The sequence below is a fragment of the Acanthaster planci genome, linkage group LG01, assembly GCF_054643075.1.
Source record: "Acanthaster planci isolate LZ-2023a linkage group LG01, COTS_SCS, whole genome shotgun sequence".
Classification (NCBI taxonomy): domain Eukaryota; kingdom Metazoa; phylum Echinodermata; class Asteroidea; order Valvatida; family Acanthasteridae; genus Acanthaster; species Acanthaster planci.
In genome coordinates this window covers 9,787,043-9,812,619 of record NC_141777.1, presented here as the reverse complement: position 1 = coordinate 9,812,619, position 25,577 = coordinate 9,787,043, and the positions used below count along the sequence as shown (strand labels likewise).

The 25,577-nt window shown below is 42.4% G+C and overlaps 2 protein-coding genes across 4 annotated transcripts in view; one reads left to right on the top strand and one right to left on the bottom strand.

Annotated features, from left to right (window-relative positions):
- The window catches only part of abcb10 (ATP binding cassette subfamily B member 10), a 15,157-nt gene extending 11,328 nt beyond the window's left edge, over positions 1-3,829 (top strand). Inside the window, exons 11-13 of the mRNA XM_022243704.2 lie at positions 776-854; positions 1,550-1,784; positions 2,245-3,829. Coding sequence (XP_022099396.2) covers positions 776-854; positions 1,550-1,778 — 308 coding nt within the window. The 3' untranslated portion in view covers positions 1,779-1,784; positions 2,245-3,829. The remainder of the gene's footprint in view (positions 1-775; positions 855-1,549; positions 1,785-2,244) is intronic.
- Positions 3,668-25,577, bottom strand: LOC110983960 (uncharacterized). 3 transcript variants are annotated; one of them, XM_022243700.2, is made up of 15 exons: positions 25,396-25,577; positions 22,985-23,101; positions 21,791-21,928; positions 20,425-20,586; positions 19,704-19,796; positions 18,267-18,386; positions 16,964-17,116; positions 16,129-16,380; positions 14,331-14,906; positions 12,604-12,816; positions 11,729-11,908; positions 10,727-10,795; positions 10,062-10,133; positions 8,622-8,714; positions 3,668-7,967 (listed from the first exon to the last, which is right to left on the bottom strand). In XM_022243700.2, exons 1-15 carry the CDS (start codon positions 25,445-25,447, stop codon positions 7,618-7,620), a joined length of 2,640 nt encoding a protein of 879 aa, XP_022099392.2. In that variant the 5' UTR covers positions 25,448-25,577; the 3' UTR covers positions 3,668-7,617. The 3 variants fall into 3 exon arrangements, with proteins under 3 accessions (XP_022099392.2, XP_022099393.2, XP_022099394.2); XM_022243701.2 differs by having other exon boundaries at positions 11,729-11,884; XM_022243702.2 differs by having other exon boundaries at positions 16,174-16,380; positions 25,396-25,575.

The following is a 25,577-nucleotide window of genomic DNA, read 5'->3' as shown; positions in this document are numbered from 1 at the left end:
GGACCAACATAAGGGATGGATAGCTCAATTGGTGGATGAGCCAAGTATGGTGTTGCAAAAGTAGCAGGCTCATATGGAAGGGGGGACCAACATAAGGGATGGATAGCTCAATTGGTGGATAGGCCAAGTATGGTGTTGCAAAAGCAGCAGGCTCATATGGAAGGGGGGACCAACATAAGGGATGGATAGCTCAATTGGTGGATAGGCCAAGTATGGTGTTGCAAAAGTAGCAGGCTCATATGGAAGGGGGGACCACCATAAGGGATGGATAGCTCAGTTGGTGGATGAGCCAAGTATGGTGTTGCAAAAGGAGCAGGCTCATATGGGAGGGGGGACCAACATAAGGGATGTGTAGCTCAGTTGGTGGATGAGCCAAGTATGGTGTTGCAAAAGTAGCAGGCTCATATGGAAGGGGGGACCAACATAAGGGATGGATAGCTCAGTTGGTGGATGAGCCAAGTATGGTGTTGCAAAAGAAGCAGGCTCATATGGAAGGGGGGACCAACATAAGGGATGGATAGCTCAATTGGTGGATGAGCCAAGTATGGTGTTGCAAAAGTAGCAGGCTCATATGGAAGGGGGGACCAACATAAGGGATGGATAGCTCAATTGGTGGATAGGCCAAGTATGGTGTTGCAAATGTAGCATGTTCATATTATTGGCCAATTTCTTTATCTATCTGCATTATGTACAGTTGGCACATTAAGTAATTAAGTAAAACTCCAAGCGTTAAAGGATTCTCAGAGAAATCTTTCTTGTCCTCTTCCCTTGGCAGGGGGCCAGAAGCAGCGTATTGCTCTAGCCAGAGCAATTCTCAAGAACCCTAAGATTCTGATATTGGATGAAGCCACAAGGTACTAGAGACAGCATCTTGCATTGCTGGACCTGGCCTTTATTGCTACTTGGCTGAAAGGCTGTAGTCTGTCCATTCCACCATTTGGTATTGTAGCTGTAAATGCACATGCCAGAGTCATTTCTGAAGATGAATTACACAATTTTCATGTGACCACTTCATTTCTCTTTCTTCCCCCAAAATGTGTAAAAACCACCAAAGTTTAACTTCACTCCTGATGTAGGACACAAAAGGCTACATGAAGAAATTCTAAAAAATTTTTGCCCCCTTTGAAAGTCCCCCCCCAAAAAAAAACATTTTTTTCTATTCCTGACATTACACATTTTCCATGTTTGGACTTCCACAGCTTTTGAATTGAAGTTAGTACGATTTTTGCAGGAGTGAAATACACTCTTCTTTTTCCGTTTGCAAAACCCATCAATAGACCAGGCATAACAAGAGAATTATACATTACCTTTCTTATGTCTTGACATAAGAAAGGTAATAAAATTTTGGACATAAAGTCATGTCTCATTAAATTGTTCAAATACCAGTTAAAAATATTCTGTGTGAGGCAGAATACATGTAGTCAGGCTCTTTCTCATTTCAGAGTGATCAATACGTAAGGTGGCCATGGGGAGCAGGATCCAAAAGAGCCGTCTTGTTAATAAAGCCCTTATTGAACTGGTTCATTATTTCTGGTTTTGATTTTGACAGTGCCTTGGATGCAGAAAGCGAGTACCTGGTCCAGGAAGCACTGCAACGGCTAATGGTTGGCCGGACAGTCATCACCATCGCCCACCGCCTCTCCACCATCAAGCGGGCCGACAAGATCGCTGTGCTGGACAAGGGGAGTGTGGTGGAGCTGGGCAGCTATGAGGAGCTGATGAGGGTGGAAGACGGTGTCTTTCGGAAGCTGGTTGAGCGACAGACGGTCATGAACTGACGGCTTGTGAGCACTCTCTTTTTGTTTTTGTATTTTGACAGAGGACCATGGGTGACCTGTGTTTGAGGAGAGTGAATTATGCATGATTTAACTGGCAACGGTTGAGAGAGTGTGGCGTAGTGGTTAATCATTATTATGCTGTTATACCAGGCTTATACCAGGCATGGAATTGGTTTGGTCAAAAATACAGACTATTTTAAACAAGAAGATACCCCAATCCCAGTCCTTTAAAAAGTTGCGCCTGGTGTCCTGACCCTTGGTGGTCCTTGGTGCAAGATTTGTGCAACATTTTCTTACCACATCACCACTTCTTTGAAACTCAAAGCTTTAGTCGCGGAATATTTGTCACAATGCCCAGCATACTGGATTCACCAGAACATTTGTTCAAACATTCTGTGTTATCACACAGGAAATTCCTTTGTGTTGGCACATTTCATTTGAAGTAAGTTTTGTGACTCTTGACTAGGGCCGAGGGGTTCAAATCCAGCTGTTGTCTTGATGTTGTGTCCTTGGGCAAGCCACAAGGAGCTGATGAGGGTGGAAGATGGTGTCTTTCAGAAGCTGGTTGAGCAGCAGATGGTCATGAACTGACAACTAAGGTTTTTGACTCTTGACTAGGGCTGAGGGGTTCAAATCCAGTTGCTGTCCTTATGTTGTATCCTTGGGTAAGCCACTCCACCCCTACTTGCTTTTCTCCACCTGGGAGTATTCTTGGTCCAGAGTCTGGGTAAGAATGGGCCATTTTGAGTAATTGAGTGTGTGAAAATTCAACTGTCTCTTTGATTAAATGTTCTGTTATACAAAGTAACAACTTAAGCAGAAACAAAATCCAGTTTTTTTAAACAAATAAGTAAAAGCAGAAAACTTGAAGCAAAGGGACTTTTTAGCCTTATTGTTGGGCATATCGTTACCGTCACCACAAACTAATACAAAGAACTATTGCATGCACCCTTTCCCAAGAAATTTGCAGTTTCCATGATTTCACGAAGTGACATACATAACTTATGAGAACATTCTTGTTTTCACGAAATGAAACCTTTAATTTTACAAGTTAAAAGATTTTACATTCTGTAATCCAGAAGTATAAGAAGGGATAATTCTTGTGAAACACTCGGCAGTATTTCTCTCTCAGCTGTACATCCAAAACATGCATATTAGCGTGCCAAGTGCACACACATACCTCCTCTTTGGTTTGTGAATCCTCAACTTTTGATGGTAGTTTTCATGAAGTGTACCAATCCAGGATTTCTGCATTAGTTCATGATGTCGGTGACGATATGCATTCTGCTGCCTTGAAGTTCATCTAAATGTGTTTTTAGAATGCACATACTTATATCGTGTTAGGTCAACTGTGGGAAGATGACAGGGTTTCCCCTCTGCTCCAGCACAGAACTTTTTGCAAATGGTCTTTCTCAACGTCACCAATATTCCTTGAACTTCTGCACTTGTGTACAGTGATGCAGAGAAACATGAACATTTTTGTGTGTCTGCTCAGAGCTATCACGGTAGCTTTCCTTTATAGTGCCGCTACCTCAGAACAACTGGCACAGCGGGTTAACTGTTGGTTGAGTTCATCACCAGTCATTTTTGGTGGTGTGTTTTTAGCTTATAATACAAATCAACAGCTGTTTTGACCAGGGATTTATAAGATGCCAAGGCGTTTACTAGTCAGTTCATTAGCAGTGTTTGAAATTGTCCGTGTACCTTAAGAAACAAAATGTTGACACTGATTTGTTTTAATTTCTCAGGAGGCGGGGGATGCTACCAGAATGAATAACAGGACGAGTTTGTAAACTGTAAACCAAGCAATTCGTTACAAGAAGGACTTCTTACTTTTTAATAATAATTGTTAGAGAACAACTGCAATAACTCCAACTAGAGTAGAGAAGTTGTTAAAACAAATGCAGTTCATTTTAATATTAGTTTTCATATAACATTACAGTTATAAAAAAAATGACAATTTTTTTAATTGATGAATGTATGCCCAGCAGCTGCATTTCCTGTGGAGAAATGAAGATTAGGAATAAAGAGTTTATGTCTAAAAGATTGGACATTGATAGCAGTTTCTCTTTTCATGATTTCATCTGGAATTCCCTATAAACATGAAGCATTACCCCCAAACTATCTGTTGTTCGCATAGTAATAACTAGAGACAGCACCACTTTTTCCTGCAATTCAGTTTCATTGATAATTTTCACTCTACAAATTACACAGGATGTGTACAGTTTTTAAAACAAACTGGTACATCAGTATTGTCATTTTGTGGTGACGATCTCTGTCCAGGATAAGCAGAGTGTTACGCATCAGTATGTAAACAACTCTCAAATAATAAAAGCTGCAGGACTGACATCCCAAGAAATAAAAGGGAAGTAGACAAATTCTCAGCCCGGCACTGGGATCTCTTTTTTACAGTTTACACAACAATAAATACATTATACACAGCCCAACTTCACCTTTTTATTGCATAATCATCTGCTTGCACACCTCGTGCAACTTTCTGTACAGCCATGGACTGAGATACTTGTCATTTCAATTCAATTGGAGACCCTCAGGTGAGGAGAATATTACAAAGTATCCATGACTGAAGTGTAAATCAAACAATTCTTGACTGCTGTGACGTGGGATATGATATTTTAGCACCCTGAAGGATACCTGGAATCTCACAGCAGTCAGTAACTGTTAATTACACATTTGAACAAATTCTCATCATTTGATTCTGGGGGAGTTTATTATTCAGGCGTTGTATAAAAAGTTTCACATTTGTGCCGTGGAGCCTCATACTTCTCTCTATGCCACGGGTGAGATTCGTTGGGATTTATCCTGATTTCAGGTTTCTTTATCAGTATTTTCCTGCAATCAGGATTTTTCAAAAATTATTTATATCATCAAAGTGTTTTGTTTACGAAATGGTTTATAAATTGATATACATGTAAAACGCAAGAAATGGGTATTTTTGAGGGATGCCACCGGGCAAACAAATGCATACCATAGGCCCTACACTGCTGTGGTTCCCCTCTAAAGCTCTCTTTTTTTTATTCTTGAGGTTTTGACATGTTTGAGCCAGGGGATTCCTAAAAATAAGTGATCAATTTTTTCATCACATACTGCCCCCCCCGACAAAAAAAACGTTGGGAGTACTGTGTCCAAAGTGTCAGCGCATTTAATTTCCTTTAAAAAAAAAAAACAATCTGGCAATGCATACATGTGCATTGGTATTTTTTTGTATACATTTATACACAAAAATACCACAACAAGGCAAACAAGGAATTTGGAGAACACCCTCTCACTCGCACAGATTTCACCAATGTTACCTTCCATACAGGCCAAACTGACCGTAACAGAAAGAGGCAAGTGTTTGATCCGGAGTTCTTGACTTCCAGATGTGAGCACTTTCACTACTCCATCATTCAGGACCATTGAGAAAAAGTGGATGACCTGAGTCCATAGCCTGGAATATCATGGGTGCAGGATCCGACGAGGTGGAAGGTCATCCCAGGTATCTCCAGCGCAGGACTGTAAAATACTGTTGTACCCATGTCTCTGAACAACATGCACTATGCAATGAAGGGCATTCGGTCTTACAAGCAAAAACCATAATCGAATAACCATTCCATGGATAAAATTTCGATTTTAACAGGCATATTTTGGAGATCCTTTCTTGAAATGGCTTCTCAAAATATACATTATTCCAGATTTGTGTAAAGTACTGGCAATGATAGTTGCCTAGCGACGTGGCTCATATATTTTAACTTCCAAAGCTGTGTAAAAAATATTTGATATGTACAGTACAATTTCAATCTAAATTCATAGAATCACTAGGCCGCATCCACACAGGTGAAGTGGACAGGATATCCTAATAGATTAATTAAGTTCCTCGTAGTAGTATCAAGTTACAATATTGCTGGCCTTATAAGCATCTCAATATATGTTTATTTTATCTTTTCACAGAAATCTCCATAAACCAGTACATATAGAAAAATGAATGCACGGAAAACCAGTGGTTTGACTGAAACAGAACACCGCACTGCTGCAGGAAGAGCATGGGTACAGCAAAAAGTGTTATATAAGTAAACACAACATGGCCAGGATTTACTAGTTCAATGTTCCAGAGGGAAGTTGGGTATTACATGTATTGTGCACTGGCATTAGTAAGAATCAGTGCACTCGACAGATGCATATAGCAACAATGGAAAGAGGACTCTCTGGTAGAGAGGTCGAGTCCTTTACAAGTCCTCAGACGTTCCTGCAAGCCCTTCACAAGTCCTCACAAGTTCCCCCAATTTGACCTCAAGTTATCCAGTCTCGAGTGAAATCACACGCTCTTCCAATGGACTGTGCAGAGTTATTCACACTGGTCGAGTTCGGGTGGCCTGTTCTTGACACAGGTTTCTTGTTCTCCGGCTCGAACGACGGGAACATGAATCAAGAACACTGTTCTCGGAACAGGATCACACACCACCACCTCGTCAGGGTTTTACAAGAATACACGAAAAAACTCGAGAGATTTTGATTTTTGAACAGCTGCAAAAAGTAGAGATGGCTTCCATAGCCATAAACAATGAGAAGTTTTGCAAAATTAATATTAATTATTTTACACAGAAATGAATGTTCCTGTTTATATAGAAAAGAATTCAGCCCATCCAAACGTTCACTCCCGAATAATGTAGCTTTCATGGACGCCGCCATGTTGCATGTCACTAACTTCCAGCGATAACCGGTTGTTTGTTCCCGGCGTTCGAGCGGCCGACCCACAAACAACAAATCGAGCTGTTCGTGAACATACGGGATCAAGCCGCCCGAACTCGGCCCCTGTTACTTTTTTCTGATCTCATCAAGAGACTTGTGCCTGGTCTTGTGAACGACTTGGGATGAACTCGACCACAACACTGCCCTCTTGTGATCGATACTGGCCAGAAGGGCACTGGAGTGTGCTGGTACTGGAAGAATGCCACGACATCCCGTGGAAGAAATTTTCACAGCTTAAGTAACAAGGCAGATAAATTTGTTAAAAACAACTGGTCATAAAACTGTGACACTGCGGTGAAAAAGGAACAACAGTCAAGCCCTAACCATTTATATGGGATCCAGTTATTAAGTTTCATTTTAGCTTGCATTTTTACTTTTCAGACCAGCAAGGGCCATCAGATGGCAAAAACACTTGTCCATGCTTATCAGCATGCTCATCATGTGACTGTGTTTCAGCCAATTGGGAAGTGATTGGACCAATCAGGAACACAAGACAGAGACTCTATCATTGGCACCTCTCCAGGCAATGAAGGGAGCCTAGGTTTTTGATGCATTAGCTCATGCTTTAAATATCTAACAAATTACTTTTAGTAGCAATCCCGACTCTCAAAGCATTATTGCTTGGAACCTTTTCAAATTATGCACTCTCTGTACACTTAACCTTTCAAGGATCATCAAGGACATCAAGCCCCATGCAAAATAATGGCAGATGCGACAGCCTTTCTGTTAGTCTTCAAATCCTCCAAAATTCCTCGGAAGGATCTCAAGGGTTATAGGGTGAGACACGTCTCGTAAAAAATTAGACCTACGGTCCTTGATTCTCCAATATCAGTATAATTTTTCACACGACCGAGTGAGTTCATGTCAAAGAGAAGTGGTTTCAGGTGTACATTTGCGGTTCAGGGTAGTTGTGAGGTTCTGCATTGACCCATGGGGAAACTCAAAACCTCAACACTCACAAAAGAGTAACTGCTGCATTGTGCTACCACAATCTTAGTCTTGTTACTCAACTTTACAATGCAAACCTTCAAATCTTACTTCAGATTGCAGTGGGAAATCTCAATCGACTTTAGGAATGTCCATCAAATTAGTTTTAGTTGTCCGGCTCATTCAAAACCCTGAGGACGTCAAACCTCTCGATTTTCCTCAGGGCTGCCTTGAGGTCATCCACAGTGACAGGCTGTGGCTTGGACTTGAGCCACTCAATCAGGCTGTCCGTCGGGGAGAAGTTGCCCTGGCCTGACATCATGCCTTTCCAGTAGTTGATGAGCTCAGGGGGCACCCCGAAGTGGCTGGCCAGGTCACGCCAGTCTGATATGGCCACCTTCATGGGATCCAGTCGGATGAGCAGGCCCTTGACGGTAGGCCTGGCCAGCGTGCTCAGGGGGGTCCCGCCTGCTGCCTCTGGGTTATTCCCTGGCTGGGAGGAGGCGCTACTTTCTCCTGGGGTGGGGGAAGATGAGGAGACAGATGGAGATAAGAAATTTATCAGTTTGGGCAAAATGGTGGACATATAAAAGGTTTCCTTAGTTCAGTTGGAAATAAATTACTTTATTTGAATTACCACAGTACCACACGGTGGAATCCACTAACATATCCTCAATGAACATTTAGAAATTGCGGCATTTTTTTCAAAACCTGAGATCTCTGAGCTGCTGGTCCAAGAGTAGGTTTTAAATATTATTCTGACATGTATACAACTATAACATATCATCCCCTGAAGAAAGACATTAACAAAAATGGGAAAAACCACTAGGTGGCAAATGTGGCGGCCTTATTTTACAGGAACTGGTGTAGACGTTGAATACACTAGTTTGTGTGGACGTTACAGAAATTGGCAACGATTGCCATAGGTGTTACAGATGCTGGAACAAGCATTTCCGAATTGGTGAAAGGTGTTACAGAATTTAATCCAGCCTTGAAGAATTGTGTGGTGCATCCTACACATCTGAGAGGCAACCATGTTTCATGAGGCAAATGACCCGCAAGGCAACGTTGGGGTGATGAAATGAAGTTGCAGTGATTTACCACATGAGCATTATGGACCAATGAAATCACAGGCTTGGAGCCACAATAGAAACCAATCGGCGTGCTTACCGTTCAGCATTGGGTTAGATCCTTCTAGAACTGACCGCAAGGTGGAGTTTGCCATGCTGGACACGGTGCACATATCCGGCATGCTTCGAGAAGCTGAAGGGAACACATTCAAACCAGTTGATTCACACAGATCAGTGTTTTCAAATCGGAATTTCCTTGTCCAGTCAATTAATCACGACAGAGGGCAACTGTATATTGGGGAGTTTGCCCTTCCACCAATGCCTATATAAATGCACTCTTGGCTAGGCAATGCTTTTTGTCTTTCTTGTTTGCTTTGGGCAACCCAGGGACCTACCCCAATGTACATCGTTGTACCTAAAATTAGTTTTCACATTGCATTGTGCTAACTATACGTGGGATAGCCACGTATAGTTGTCTGTTGTACATAGAAGGCAACAGACACAGAACACAAACATTCCAATTTGAGTGTGTGCCACTATGTAGAATGAAAAAAGAGTGACACCTCAGCATGATTCGGAGTAAAGCGCCATCAACATCCCCAGTTCAAAGTGTAAAGGTGAAAGGAGCCTTTTGCATTTCCACAGGTCTTTGGGATTTCTAAAGGCACTTGTTATACATTTGTCTCTTACTACCTTTGATTTTAGTTACACCCCCATAATTTGTTTTGTGCACAAGCCCTTTCTAAGAAGGTTTGCAAATCCAGCCCCTGATCAGTCATGCATGAAATGCACCCAAATGACTGCAGCGTCAATAAGGCTTTTGGCGAGTTAAATTTGAATAAATCACATTACATACAAATATAACAATTTGAACTCTCCAGACTTAAGACACTGTTGTTACACCTCGTGATTCGGGGCAAGCTTTTGCATATCTCTGGAATGGACTGGTTCCTTTGTGCCCTTCTTACCAATTGAGAACAGTGTATCGGTGCAAGGCATCTCTTATGTAATTCAAATTGTTATGTTCACATGAATTTAAAGGACTCAGTGTACCAGATTTTATTCAAATTTAACACGCAAAAGGCTTATTAAAGACTGAGAGGTTTATCTACCCATGTGTGGAGTAACTCTCAAACAAAATGTCATAATTTCCACATTTAGGACATTTTTCTGGTGCTTTTCTCTGGATTGCCACAGCAAATATGAAGACAGGAAAAGCACCACCTAACTCGGTCCTCTTTAATACCAAGTATGGCCAGTTAATAAAATAGCCAGTTCAAACTGAAGAGTACTTTCTTGCAGCATTTCCGAGGGTGGACACACAATTGGCATACACACATTCTGGGACCAAGATAAGCAAAATGGTAATTTTTTCTGAAAAACGAAAGTTCAACAATATTGTGACTACAAAAGGATCCTCCTCACCCCTTTCAGGAAGGCTGTAGTACCATTTTGAAAGTGTAAGCATTTGTAATTCCTTAAAAAAAACCTTCTCCCAGACACACAATGTATGGTATGGTGAAGCCAGGTTTTCACTTACTGGTCATAACAGATGCTGTTTCTTCCTCACGTGCAGTATGGCTTGCAATAGATGGTAAGCTCTCTGGATTGCCTGTGAATGACAAGCAAATGCATCACAGTTGTAAAGATGGGTGTGCCTTTAATTGCCCTTGTCTAAAACAGACCTCCGGGGCTACATCCACTGTCAACACGTGCTCAATCTATTTGCAAAATGGAAGAGACCTGGACTTAGCACTTGTATTTAAGTAATGAATGTTTATGAGTGTAACAGTAATTTTATGAGGTGACATATGGATTGTTCTCATTAATTGATTGCATTTTTTTCCAATGTGTGAACATGTTTAACATAAATTATTTATACAACACCTGAATAAATAAATTACTTGTAAACTCTGTACACAAGTCGCTACTTAACTTTGTAAGTCCAAAGTCAAAATGCAACATGACTTCTTCATGCCCCGCCTTACTAGTTTCTGCTTCAAAAAATCATTTTCATTCAATGAATTATTCTAATGAATAACTTTTAGCTGGGGAAATTGGATGCATGGCATTCCTATATCCTATGGAGCCAAGTGAAATTGAATTCAATCCCCAGCTGCATTTCTGGTCCATTTTTCCTAGAGGTCCAAAAAACCAATGGATCACAGTACAGTGGGCAATAAATGTGTCCCGCCTTTTACTTACGGGTCAGAGATGCTCTATCTTGCTCGTGCACGGTCTGGTTTCCAACAGACTGCAAATTCTGCGGATTACCTGCAATTTTGAAATATTCAGCAACTTGAAAAAATGTTTCTGGCTCACAAAAATCAGACTTTTGGGTGCGCTTCACAAGGTTTGGTATCATTCTTGGTTCCTCTAGAAAACGGGCATGAATCAAGAAAAAAATCACCTGTTTCCAACTTACCATTCATAAGAAATGTTTGGAATACAGATCACTGGTGTAGTGATTTTTGGTTGGCAATTTCAGAAGCCCCCGCCCAACCAAACATGTAGTGGTCTGCCTCAAAAATGTGTCATCAAGGCTACCATAAATACACTTTTTTTTAAAAAAATGCAGTTTCACTGCAACAGTGAAATTACTGGACTGTTACACTGGTTCTCGCTGCTAACATTGTCAATAGAATTGAGGTGCTGGAAATCTCACTGGACTCACGCCCAAACTTAAAAACAGAAAGCCACGCCATGCAAATGATGACAGTGATCAAAATAATATTATGTCACAACAGCTGATCATCCATCTGTTCATGTCTTGACACCCAATCTCTGATGGCAGACTGAGTTTGAAACAGAAAACTACTTAATATCTACAGCTGTATGCCTGTCCACAATGGTAAATTCATAGCCATACAAATGGTAGCTGTAGCCGCAATGTGACCAATTTTGACCACTGCTAGACATCCCAAGATGGCAGAGGACAAGGGAATGTGGAACAGGCACTTGAAACTGCACCTGGATTACTTGGCTAAGGTCAGAATAATGCACACACCTATGGAAGCCACCAGCTAATGGCTTTGTGCATGACACACAGAGGCGAGTATTATCTCTAGCCAAAGCCAAGCACTTCAGACAAGGCTTGTCAGAGCCTTTAAAAGATCTATATTGAGCATGCTTGCCTGTAATTTAGTGGGGGGATGGGGGGAATTGGCCCTCCCCTCCAAAAAAAGCTGACAAATACTTCATGCTTACAGGTGTCTGTAATTCCAAAGAGTGCATCCAACTCTCTAGCAGCGTCAGACGTCAGGCGGACAGGGTTCTGCTGCAAGGACAGGTGATTGTCCCCTTGACCTGAGGCTGGCCCAGATGGTGCGGGCGAAGCACCGCAACTGGCACACCGCTCCCCAGCTGGGATATTAAAGGGAACAGATTCTGAAAAATGGGGCAGAATGTGAGAACACCTCTGTTGTCAGGTAAGGCCAATTTCATAACGCTGCTTAGCAGTCAGCAGAAAAGTTGTGCTTTTTAATTGTCTGATTACTAATTTGAGCAAATCTTTCCTTCAGGGTTAAGCATGCTTCTGCTTTGCTGACTGCATGAAATGAAATAGGCTGGGGGTTAGGATGCAGTAAAACAAAGCATCAGCTGTTAACCAGCGCTATGAAATTGGGACATGGTCTGTCACAAGTCCATCCCAAGCTCTGTCACAGGTGAGGTCAGACGCCCTAATACAACTGGGATGAACAAGGCCAAAAGGGGAATTTGTTACTGTTCATTTGTTTGTGCCTAAGGCGTGAGACTGACCGACGTGTAATTGACTTTTTGATGTGTTGTGTTAAACTGATTTGACTCTAACACTGGTAATTATAACAAAGAACTCTTACTCTTAGACAAGCCACAAGGCTGGTCTCATGTAGCAGGGATGAATGATGACAAGAAATGCCACAATCAAAGTTCATTTTATTGGCCTATTTTATTGGCCTGCGAAAAAAGCAAAGATAATGCGGCTATAATCTCCAGGGTCTGTGTTTAATAGACGATCTATATTCCTACTCTTCTGAAGTTTTCTTTTGAAAGACTACTGTCTGGTTTTGAATTTGAAGACTTCCTGATGAGGCACAAATTACCTGGTGATGTCTGGCTCATCAGCTCTTGGCCTGCAGTGGTGCTGGATCGCTCACTGTCCGCAACGTGGGAGTCAAACCCGCTAAGGGCAAACTTGTTCCTGCTGGCACCGTTGCCTGGTGGTTGCAGGTGGGCCTGCTCTGTGGGCTGTTCCCTCTCGGCTATTGAGGGCAGTGCAACAGGTACTCTGCTGGGCGGGCCCTGGTGGCCTGGGGCTTTGGGGGGAGGCAAACAGGGAAAGGTGGAAATTTGCAATACAGTGGAATGTCGCTATACCAAACACCGCTATACCGAACATTCGGCCATACTAAACATCATCCTTGGCTCCCAATATTTTGTGCACAAAACCAGCGAACATTATGAAGTTAAAAATAAACCGGGATTCGCCAGAGCATGCATCAAAGATCGATCCTGAGTGGTAGCTTCACGACTTTTAGGATAAACTAAATATCAATTTTGTAACTCAGGATTTAATTTAATAAAAAACAAAAATAATTAACAGATACATTTCTAGAAACCTCAAATGTGAATGAAACAGCAAAATATCACAAAAACAGCGAATCACAGTATCACAAGAGGGTGTACTTCAGTTAGACAAGAGAGAGGGCGCTATTCAATATGGCAACAAAACGTTCAGCAGTTAATTTCGCTATACCGAACGACCGCTGTACCGAACATTTAGCATGGATCCTGTTGTGTTCGTTATAGCGGCGTAGCACTGTAAATAAATGAGCCTCAGTGCCGGAGAGGGTTTTCACAATCTCTCTTCTAGAAACATGTTTGTGATGTCACAGCCATAACTGGGAACATTTTAAGTGTAAAAAAAATGGCAGAACCAAACATGGTTACATCGTCCAAGCTAGATGAGGCAGCAGATTGACAACATAGCTGACAATGTCATTTTCAATCTGCATTCGGCCTGTTTCTAGTTACTGCTGATTTCTCTTTTTAACTTCTAGAAGTGCCCGCTTTGGTTTGCTGCTTGTGACAACAACTTGGGGATACATGATTTATTTGCTCATTTTGGACAAAAAAACCATCTCCACTTTCTGCCATTTTTCAACAAACATTGAACTAACTCCAAACTTCGATTCTCATTTGCTTGTGTTACACAAGCGTATTTCCCAAAACACTAACAAAACACTAACGGACAAGAGCAGAAACATGTTTCCAGTCACAGTTGGAAAAACACACTCGGGCAACTTTTGGCTAAGAATCTAATAGGATTAAGGTCTGTTCATACTTAGTACAAAAGCAAACATGAATGTGATTCAGATACATGTAAAATATTTGAGCTATACTTTCCCAAAAGCTGGATACATGTAAAGTAAATTTCACTGCAAACAGGTTATGGTGTTAAATTCACTTCATTTTCGCATTCAACCACAGTACGAACCAAAGATCGTATAGCGCCAAAGGCGCAAGATGGATAACTGCCATTTGAGCAAGCGATATGCTAGCGCAGTTTGCCGTAATGCTTGGGCGCAGGCTCACTAGGTGCACATGCCTGCTGTGGCGCCTGCGCCTTTGCATTAATGTGCATTGTGCAGGCGTATCGCTTGCTCAAATGGCGCCCATGCGATTACAACGTTTTACGTGATTCATGGTGAAGTTCGGCATCTTGCTTCGCTACGCGGTGCTATACAATCTTTGGTGTGAACCAGCCTTTAGGTGTAACTTGTGACTATCAAATGTGTCACAAAATTAAGCATTCAGTAGTTTGCAGTACCTGAAATGCTGGCAGCTCCACTGGGAACATGCTTGGCCTTTCCGCCTGGATGCCTGGACCCATGGACGCTGTCCACTGACACAGAACTCAGGCTGCATGTGGCCAACTTGTTCTGGCCCTGGGTTCCTGGCATAGCCTGTTGGACTACAGCCTGGTGGACTGCGGTTGGCTGGACCATGGCCGACTGGGCTACGGCCTGCAGCCCATCCGGTCCACTCTGGCCCCGGAGGCTGTGATTCACCGGCGGCACAGAGCAGCCATCCGACTGCGACTCCCGTGACTTGCTGGCTACAGCAACAATGGCCGGGTCCCAGGACTCCTCAGCAGTCAGCAGCCGGTCCTGGGTGGATGAGTCGGCCGACCGCAGGGCCCTGCCTTGCTGCATGGTGCGATTGGCCTCGGCATGGTCCACCGAGGTGCCGTTCATGACCAGGTGGTCTCTGCCCTGGTCCTGCTGTGGGTGGAACTGGTCAGATGGGTGCTGGGTTGAACCAGACGTGTTCACAGAGAATTCCTCTGAGCAGTTCATGGTTGGATCTGCAGACTCCTCTGGGTTCTTTGGCTCACTTGTGAAACCTGGGAGAAAAACAAAAAATGCAATCTGATCAAAAGGTGTCAAAATACCACCAAGGTGTCAAAATACCACCTAGGTGTCAAATACCACCTAGGTGTCAAAATACCACCTAGGTGTCAAAATACCACGTAACCAAGTGGTTTCCCGAGTGCGGCCACAGTTACCACAGGCGAGCATTTAGTTAGCAACTTTGCATCGTAAATTTTAAATTTGACAGTGGGGCTCATTTTCCTCTATAAAAATGAACCATGAATTCTTGACCACATGGCTTAACCCTCCTATGCTGAAGTCACTCTTTGGGTCACTTGGTAAACACCTCAAAGAAGCAAAGCTGTGTCGTGTTGTGCACTGCACCAACGTGCAAGAGGGGCACCTTGGGCACTTGTGCATATTTGTAGTGTAAAACTAAAGGAGGCTTAATGGTCACCATCTATGCCATGTCCATTTGTCCTTACAGTGCCAATTCGGTGCTTGGTGCTGGTTACATATTTTCTTATACTTTTTGCCATCTATAAAGCTATGAAGGCTTGCCACTGGGTAATAAGTACAATGCACGGTGACGTGGTCTCTCCTTAATGACATACGCAGATGTACGTCAGGTCACATGAGTCAGGGGAAGCTTCCCACTGGCCAAAGGAGGACCTAAGTTTAAAGGATTCAGCCTAGCTGCAGAGTTTGGATGGGAAACCACACCGAACACTGCTGGTTGGATTTGGTCATGGTCTGGCTTTGATTCGTATCCAGGGCAAACTTTCTTTTTCATTTTTTTGGATATTAAACCAATGAACAGAGTCAGAGAGGAAACAATTAATAAACAATTGCTTTATCTCCCTGCCTTAACAATTTGCAATGTCAAAGGTAACTCCAGTCTATGTATTTTGTAATCTTCATTGGAAATTTACTGGAATGTTCTATCGTATGCTTGTTATCCAATGAATAAAAAAATGCTGGGCCATGGGATCGTAAAAAGACTCTGAACATGGAGGGCGTAAGACTGGTTAACAGGTCAGGGACAAAGCTACGACTGAAGAAAGTGCCCAACCTTTGTCTGGAAAAACATGGTTCAGGCCAATATAACTGGAGCGGCACACACATGGAAATGTTGGCTTTTTTTAGCAAAAACTGGTCACTGGGCAAAATGGCACACGCCACTTGTTTTATCTCGCAACTGAGTCTCGGCTGATCCTTGCTTAGCACTGGAATCCGCCCGGCAATTCTGCTTACTTTTTCTTCTGAGCTCCAGGGAATCGGGCCCCAACTTGGACATACCTGCCCAGCTCCTCAGGAAGATCCGGGCGTATCGGTCATAGTCCACGTTGGGCGCACGCAGATGGGAGTCCTCAATGTAGGCCATGTGCCTGCCTTGGGACAGGAATGTCCACAGCTGCTGGGAGAAACGTTGCATCTGTTGGCCATCTACGCCAAAGAGGAAGTGGGCGTAGAGTTTCTGAGGTCGGGTGTCCTTGCAAAGGATCTCTGAACAAAAGAAGTAAAGTTGCTTTTTGGATAACAAGTCACTTTTTGACGTTGACAATACAATTCCCTCATCTCCACCTCAGGAACTAGTTTGTCAAGTTCCAATACCTCATTTGCTGAGTCCCCACTCTCATTACAGTCTCCTACACAGATAAAAGTAGCACAAGTAAAAATGAATTCAACTAGTCTGGTTGCTGGTCCTTGCAATATCGTTGGGACTGTGAGGTGGAAACTAGTCTAGGTATCACAATGTGGTATGTACAGATATGAGGGTGACATTTTGTTATGACTTGGCACATGGTCATTCTCGGCCAATGGCAATACAGTATTTAAGACAAAAGTTTCACAATTCTGAACAAAAGTGTTTCTGAAGGTAACTACTTCGGAGTAGGAATTGTTCAGTTCCACTTTTCCAAACAAGTTCTAAACAAAACCAATAAAAACATAGCACATGTTAAAACAAAGCTTTTTCAAAAATATCGAATCAGGCAAAACAAGTGTATTTCCTAAGTGGTTGAAAGACCAGAAATAGGATTCACTGGCAAGAGACGACAAACACCTGGAAATGTCCATATCCACTCACCAATGACCCTAGCCTTGGCAGACCGATCTTGATTCAGTGACTCTAGCATGTTGGAGCACCATACCACCAGGGCATTGATTTTTTTTATTTCTGCACACCTCATGAAACCTTCCACATCTGCAAGTACTGTCTGGGCCACGCTGCTGGGATGCTCTAAAATATCAACAAGATAAATAAAAATCTGTGACGTCAATTCTAACTTATCTTCTCTTCACTTTTCTTATTAAACCTAACCCCCCCAGGGTTGCTGGCCCTAACCTTCCCCATTCACACAAAGTTAAACACCCATATGGGACTTTGTGCACAGAGGCTGTTGGACTTTGTTTTTCTGAGGTATGCCAAACCCAATGCAAAAGCCAGCTGTTATGGGCCTACCAGACCTATCCCCACAGAATTAAACACTTTACAACTGTTTAATTCTTTGTGGTTGGGGGAGGTTGGGGTTAAAGAGAAAATTCCCCAAACTATCAGTATCATGTTTATCCTCAACAAATGTATCAACATTGCTCTACATGTCCAACAACAGCAATACATACTTATTAGTTCCCCTGTCCATCAGGCTCATGAACATTCCTGAACCTATCTCCCTGGGAAGTATATAAAAAGCCTGATGCTGCCATTTCAGGTGAGAATAGCTAACCAAATGCAATGACAATAAAGGTTTTCATTTACACCCCTGGGTGGGAAAAGGAAAACATAGGTGAAGTAACTTGTCCAAGGTCACAACATGTTATGATCCCTGCAATGTAACTTTTCAAACAACCTTTGAAAATGTACATTCGTGGCTCAAACAAGCTTATTTTCTCTGGGGGGGTTGCTATTTTAAAGGTACATGTATTTTGGTGCCTGTTTGGTTTTAATAATAGTTGTTTAAATATTCATGAGCAAAACTGTGATGTCATTCCAGGAAGAGAGTTACAGTTGATTTATGCACAAAACACTGCTAGAATTTTTAATAATTTGCTATCCTGAAGTTCTGCTTCTTTGGTTATTCACTGCTTTGTATTAAAGTACTCAGCAATGAGCAAATAAGTAACCCTTTCTAAAAAAACTTTTCAATGAGCAAAGTATTTGATTCATAATTATAATATAAAAATAATAACACAACAGCTTACACAATGAAGTGTGTCTTCACAGAATGACATCACAGGTAATATTCACATGAACCCTTTAATCAGTAGGCAACACATCCCTACATCTTATAGTAAACGGACACAGGCAACTGTCAGTTACTTCTGCAATCCAGTCTACCAAAGAAATCCTTTTAAAACCAATTATTAATCAATTAGAAAGGCTGACTTACTGAAGTGCAGTCTGGCCTGAGTTGTGTTCTCCGGATTAGCTACTGTCTCAATGGCAGTGGCAATTTTCCCCCAGTGCCTCTGACGATCTTCGGGTCTGGTCATTGCATGGATGATCTTGACTGGAGAGAAAAACGCACACCACGAAAAACGTCAAGACCAGAGCTATGACTTCTGACAGGAAGCAACCCCCCCACCCAGCAGGACAGAGACGGGCTGGCGGGAGGGTGTTCCAGCTGGGCAAGCCGGTGCACGGGCGAAGACCGTACAGTTTGAAGGAAACCTGCTTGGCGCGTCCCGTGCCTGATATGCACAAAACTGTTAGTTAGAGAGGTTTGCGGTAGCACCATGCAAAATTAATCTCTTTTGAGGATGTGTGGTTCTGAAAAGAACGAAGGGTTCAGAACCAAACATCCTCAAAAGAGATACCCTCGCATGGTGCTGTCGCAAACCTTTCCATTAACTGGCCATCTTCACCATGAAAAACTTCAAAGCTCATGCACTAAGCTGAGAACGCACGTGCTGTATCCTCACCAGGGGTGTGTCATTCCCTCATATGAACAGGCCATCTCTTTCTTTTACAGGGAGCAGATGATTGCCAACTTGAGCTCCCAAAATGTATAAGGAATGCCTCTTGGTATCTTGACCACAGCAAATTTCCCATCAAGGTTGCGACATGTTGTGCAATTCAATACCAAAGAATATAGGAATGTAAAAATATTTGAATATTCGATCAAAGATCAAGTATTCAAATATTCATTTTTGGAATTAAATATGTGGGAGTAAAATTTACTGAAGCAAATTTTAAAGACAAATATTCAATTCTGAGCAAAAAAAAAAAAATGCATTCTGAAACCTTAATTCAAAGTGTTACAAAAAATTTAAGGGCAGGTGATCGTGAGGCCCAACAACAAGGCAAAACATTCTTTCTGCTCCCTCTCACCGACCATCCATATTTTCATGGCCTGAGTCAAACGTTAGTATCGGCAACTTTAAAAAGGTTGGCTTCTGTCTTAATAAACCAATTAATTCCTAACATTTTTCACATCAAAAACACTTTCAACATTAACTGCCATTTAGTACTTGTTTTCCTACCTACAATCGCTTCTTTCAAAAGCTATCTTACCTGGAGATATCATCCAGGAATTTTGAATTTTCAGAAATGTATTGAATGTAAATGGTCGAATACTTAAGCCACATATTTGAATACTGAATTATACAAACTGGCTCATCCCTAAAAGAGCACAGCATGTGCAAGAGTGGACGTATGGTATGCTGAGTGTTTGTTTTACATTCGGATTTGCCTGACATGTGAAATGATAAAGATTGGGAGCTTCTAAGGAAACCCACAGTCCCTGGTATTACTGCATGATGGGAAAGTGACACAATGGAAGTTTCCGGAAGTTTGTGGGCTATCAGACAGTAAAGAGTTATCCTACCTTTATCAGGGGTATATTCTTCAGGGCTGGCAGACATCAGCAAGGATCTCTGCATACTCGACTCTGCCTGTGATGAGAGGGTTGCCTGGGGACCTGGAAAGATACAACATGACCACCAAACAAAATTGGAGCATCTCTGTAACACAGCTGTGACACAGGTGTGCAATCTCCAGCAGGCATCCTCTAGCTACGGCAACCATGCTAGGATCAACACAAGAAAACCTCTGGATGTAATCTACACGTCTGCCACTACTAACTCCTTTTCCAAGGCTTTGTAATCAATGATAAAGCAGTGGGAAGAATTCCTATTGAAAACTCCTCTGGACTAGTCACTCAACCCAGCGCTACTGTCTGTGCCATTTTTATCCATCGTTATAGGCCCGGACTGCCCCTTCTCGTTGAGCATTTCTGCCACCTTATTTGTAGTCCACACAAGAAAAAACATACAAAAACTGGTAGCAAAAAATAAAGCAAAAACGTTATACCCCTCAAACTGAGTTGGTCTTGAAGGCACTCCTTACAGCGGATGGTAAATCAAATCTCATTCTAGTCTATTCTCAAGTGCAATCCTGTGCATAAACGGAAGTCAACGATTGATGTGAATGCCTTGAGTAAAGGCTAGGACTCAGGGTAATCGTCCCAGCCTGGTCACAAAATGTCTTTGCACTGAGAACTTGTTGTGGCGGCACCTTCTTGCAGACGCAATTTCCAAGTGACTTACCAAACCATTGCCGGTAGACTGCCTCGGCCAGGTTTCCAGTCTCAATGGCTTGGATGTAGATACCCAAGTTGATGCATCGAAGGCCGGCCAACTGTGCCGGTATATTGCTAGGTGTGACCAATGCAAACATGGATTCACGGGGGTTTTGAGAGTAGAGCTTGCCTGACAAGAAAACAAAAGTGGAGAACTCAGGTAAAAAAATTTGGCCTGCTGCCACTAAGGATAAATGTAGCAATGATGATGGTAACAATGTATAATGGTCATTCTTTAAATTTGGGGTCTAACAGTGTGACATTTTTGTGTCCCTGTTACACTTGACCTGTATCATTTGACATGGAAATATCACTAAAATTGACTTCAAACTATTTCTATTTGTTTGGCAGGTACTTTGCATTAATACATCTCTCTTGGAAATAAGAGAATGTGTTCTGAACTTACAAAAAAATCATATGTGACAGGGACTAGAAAAAAAATTGGACCCCTAATTTACAGAATTACTCACAATGCATTTCAGAGTTATTTTCAACATTGATCGGGCCACAAGATCAGCTTTAAAGCAGACACTTGAGACAATCCTTGATTGATATCCATTTAAATTGTAGACAGGCAATTATAGTAAAATACTGTAGCGCCGGCGGGTCCGGCCAGTGGGGGCACCAGCTCGGACGCGCATGGAGTTGGCTGGCTGCCCGCGCTGGTATGCGAACGGCCCACGGTTTTCCCGCCTCGCGCCTGCGCAGTCCCTGCCGAGGAGCGCCATGTTGAGAGCCTGTCGGAAGAACACATTGTGGTGTACGCTACAGCAATAAAACAGAGATTTCGTGACCAGAGCAGCGAGTTTCGGCTGTGTGTGAATCTATACTAGCGTCAAACCCTGATCCGTAGGACACGCTACAATACCTTGCCAAGGAACACAAGTGCCATGATCCTAAAAAGAGGAGGTGAATTGTAACAGTGTATTTGTGCAAACTTCGTACACCACAAACAGCCTTGCCAGTGCATGTACATGTAACCTCATGTGCCATTCCTGGTGCACCATCCATACATGTACATGTCGTTCTGGTATGGAGTTCATAACCTTTCTGCATACTGAACTAATGCAAGTGCTTTGACATCAATAATCAACAACCAAACATCAACAATGAGCCAGTTTAACATTTCCAAAAATGAGCAATTTCATTAGGGAACAAAGCAAATATGATATTGAACCAGTCTAAACATACTTGTTACGTGTACGGCCACCATGATAGGGCAGACCTCAGGAGCACAAACTGGTGTGATCAAATTGTGTGACAATCCACTTTGTTTTACGAATGCCATGCACTCTTGAAATACCAAACTTGACCAATTCCAGGCTCCCACTCACTCTTTATTTGCTGGAAAGCTTTTGGGTTTGTCGAACACTTGGCAAAGAAGGTATCACTGATGACCACGACCAGCCTGGTATGTTCCTCCAGGGATTCTTCACTGAGCCACTTCAAGACGTACTGTGATATGTCTGTACCTATGATTAAAAGAAGAACCATTACTGAGTGCTCCAAGCAGGTAAGGATCAGTCCCCCCAGGATGCAGTACTTATAATCTTTGACAACTTGGATCAACCACAACCTCAACAAGACATTTACCAGCATCGATTCCAGTAATTATGAGTACAGTGTGGGCCTGTCATCTGCAACCTAAAATGAGGCCAATAAAGACTCTGTAAATCCATCCTGTCATTTTATTAACGTCTTTACATTTCAACTCCTTTGAATTTTTTGGAAAGGAGCTCACTCCATCATCCAAATCCTCTACTATGCAGGACACTTGCGGCACAATCCTTGCACATGCTACAGGAATGAGTGGCCAAAACATCAAAGGTCTGTAACACAACATGAAGGGTCGGTGGTTGAAATCTTAACAGCTGGTTACATGTTGTGATGTTGGCCAAGTCACTTTACCCAAACCTTCTTCTCTCCACCCAGGGGTATATACGATACCCGTGAGGGCTGTATACACATTCCCTCCACAGAGCAGAGAGAGGCTTGGGAATGTTTATGGGTTTGGTGGTCAGGGATAATAGAAATAATCAGGTTTTCGAAAAAGTGTGCCTTACATGTACATGTAATACCATAATTGTTCTTACTCATTATTGGCAGATCACTAGTGAAAATGTTGAAGTGTTACCGAAGGCAAAGCAACACCAGCATTAAAGGAACACACTTAAAGTCCCACATATTAATAGAGTGGTCAATGGCACAGCCATGATCTGTCGTGGGGGAGGGGGGGCTTGGACCGGAACTTTACCCCAACAATCGCTCATGATGCTCTCCAGCTCCCCTCACCTTATTAAACTGGGATACATCAGAGCTTGTAGTTTGAGATGTAATGTAGGTGTGCCAGTATAAAGTATCTTCTTTTGTAAGAAAGTAAAAATAAATCTTGGTGGGCAGCAGCCCCCGCCACCAGCGAGTCACTATCAAGTGGCTGGGTTCTACCTTCCTTGTAGCCCTGTACCCCGGCATGTACTGTGCAAGCTCAACTTTGTGAGCGAAGGAAAAGACGCATTCAGGTTGTTCACCTGCTCTGAATGTGCGCTTGTAGTCGGCCTGTTCACCCAGCTTGAGGCGGGTTTCTAGGGTTTCAGCCAGGGGCCGTATGATGGTGTTGAGATCCTCTCCGGCATGAACGATGACAACTGAATTGGGGAAACGACACAAACAAAAAGTGAACACAGCTTCATGTTGTTTTTGGGGGAGGTTGGCTTATACGTTTGAGCTTCATGCGCGCGCTTACTGGATAATTAATGCAATGCCACTACAAATTGCAATCCTTGGTACATGATCATTTTTATCTAACCCATAAAAACCAGTTTAAGAATGTCTAGAAAGACACGAAAGAAAGGTCAGCTACAAGGACTTCATCTCTCCAAACAGCAGAGGACAACGGCAGCATGCAGATGACGACGTGACTGGCCAGAATTATCATACACCATGTACACAATCCACAGGCAACTGCACGTATTGTGTACATGTGCCAAAACTTCTTAGAACGTGTCTAATTCCTGGACGTTACTCTGTAAAACACATGTCATCAGCCCTCAGACAACGGATGAAATGATTATAACCTAGGAGGAGAATCAGTTGGAAATTATAAACCCTCTGTGCCTGATGTGATTAATACAAAATTATCCTGAACTGCCACACAGAATAAGCAATCATTTGGTACATTATAGTCTTCAGCACCAGAACTTCACCTATCACCAATATGTATAACAATTGCATGTAATCTACAATTTTAAACAATCAACCTGAGTATTAATGGCTTTCCTCCAGGACTCCTTTAGAACATTTTGACAGAAATACATGAACAAAGAATGGATTTTTGAAACTTTTAGGCGACAACAGGACATGAGAATTTATGCCAGACACAAAAGGTAATTTAAAAGAGTGCTACGTACAAGTAGACCACTGCACATCAAAATACTGCATTGAAACAACAACAGCTACATCTGTCTTTATATCTGTGGTACATTATTTACACAACCAGGCTGCCAGCATAACGCACCAGTAACACGCCTCGACTTGAAGTCACTTAACTTTATCACTCTCAGGTGCAAAATGTTTAAGGAAAGTCATTGTTCCACAACATGCGAAATGCCTGTCTGTGTCCGTTGCACAAAGCACATACATGTACTACATGCAATGTGAAAAAATTGGAGAGAAAAGACTCACATTCCAAAAATGAGGTATGAGATCACAAAGTGTTCCATACCCAGACATAGCTTGACATCCTGTGCACAAACTGGTCTGAAAAATTTGAAGTGTTTTCTTTGTAAATGTTTCAGTATTTTCACTGCTAAATTTGACTTTTGGTACATTCATGTTATCACTTTCTGAAGGCTAATAAACCACTGCAAGGGAAAATTAGTGATGTCCCTATATGGAACTTTTGCCACTATGAGCAAAATGGGAGGGGGAGATTCCACGCCCTTGAAATTTTCTCCTCTATCATCACAGTGCCAATCTTTCAGCAATGTTACGCCCCAACTGTAACATAAGTCCCAACTATAGTTGGGACAGTCCCAACTGTAGTGCTGCAGTTGGGCTGGCCCAACTATTGTTGACCAATGTCTGTGGAAAATGTCTCAACATTATCCAAGTCAACGTGTCTCACACTTGACACAATTCATATAAAATGTGACACTTCATCTGTTCATCTAGCCCTATGACCAATGACATAACATTTGTAAACAATATGACTTTGGCACATGCTGGGCACATCGTGCACACAGGACCTCTCTGCTGTAGTTGAGCCGGCCCAACTGTAGCGCTCTGGTTGGGACGAGCCCAACTATAGTTGGGATGTAACAGCAACATGGGGATGTCTTCATAGTCATTTTATCCAATTAAGCATCAACAGCTACTGGCCCGAATCCAGCTCCGTCACCACTCTCTCTTCCCTCGCACTGTCACTTGTTGGAATGCCCTCCCCGGAAGCACTTTATCTTCATCATCACGTTTAGAGGTGCAGGTGGAACAGCCAACCTATAAACTTCAAGTTCCTTTTTACTTGCATTTAATTGGAATCTTCTTTGGCAATGAACTGCACCTTCACTGTACATGCACATCAAGTTTTTATATCCAGCCTTACGGACCTTTTACTTTTGACAACAATTTTGTGAAAGTCGAATTGAACGTATAATTTCATTTCACATGTCAAATTGTCATGCATGTCTTTTGTCGTAAATGAAACAGATGATTTTGGTACTTGGATTTTAGAAACGTAACGCACTGATTGTAAAAAAAAAAGGCTATCTGGAACTTGGAGACAACTACCTTCACGGTTAGACCATGGTGGTTAGACTCAAACATTCCCCCATTATGTCCATCGTCCATGACAATGTTGTTTACTAATACTAGTACTACGTACAGTACTAGTGACTAGGGCCTACAGCCTGGCTTGTGGTCATAAAGAATTCTCAAGACTTACCCTTTTCGACCCTTGGTTGCTCACGATCATCATTTTCAATGCAAGCCATCATGATTATTCCAGTCTTGGCTGAGAAATGACGCAGTTGAAGAAGGACTCCAGTCTGGACTGAAAGATCTCAGCGTCCTACGCTCCACATCCCATTTCAATGTACAACTACAAACCACGTACACCTTGACTAT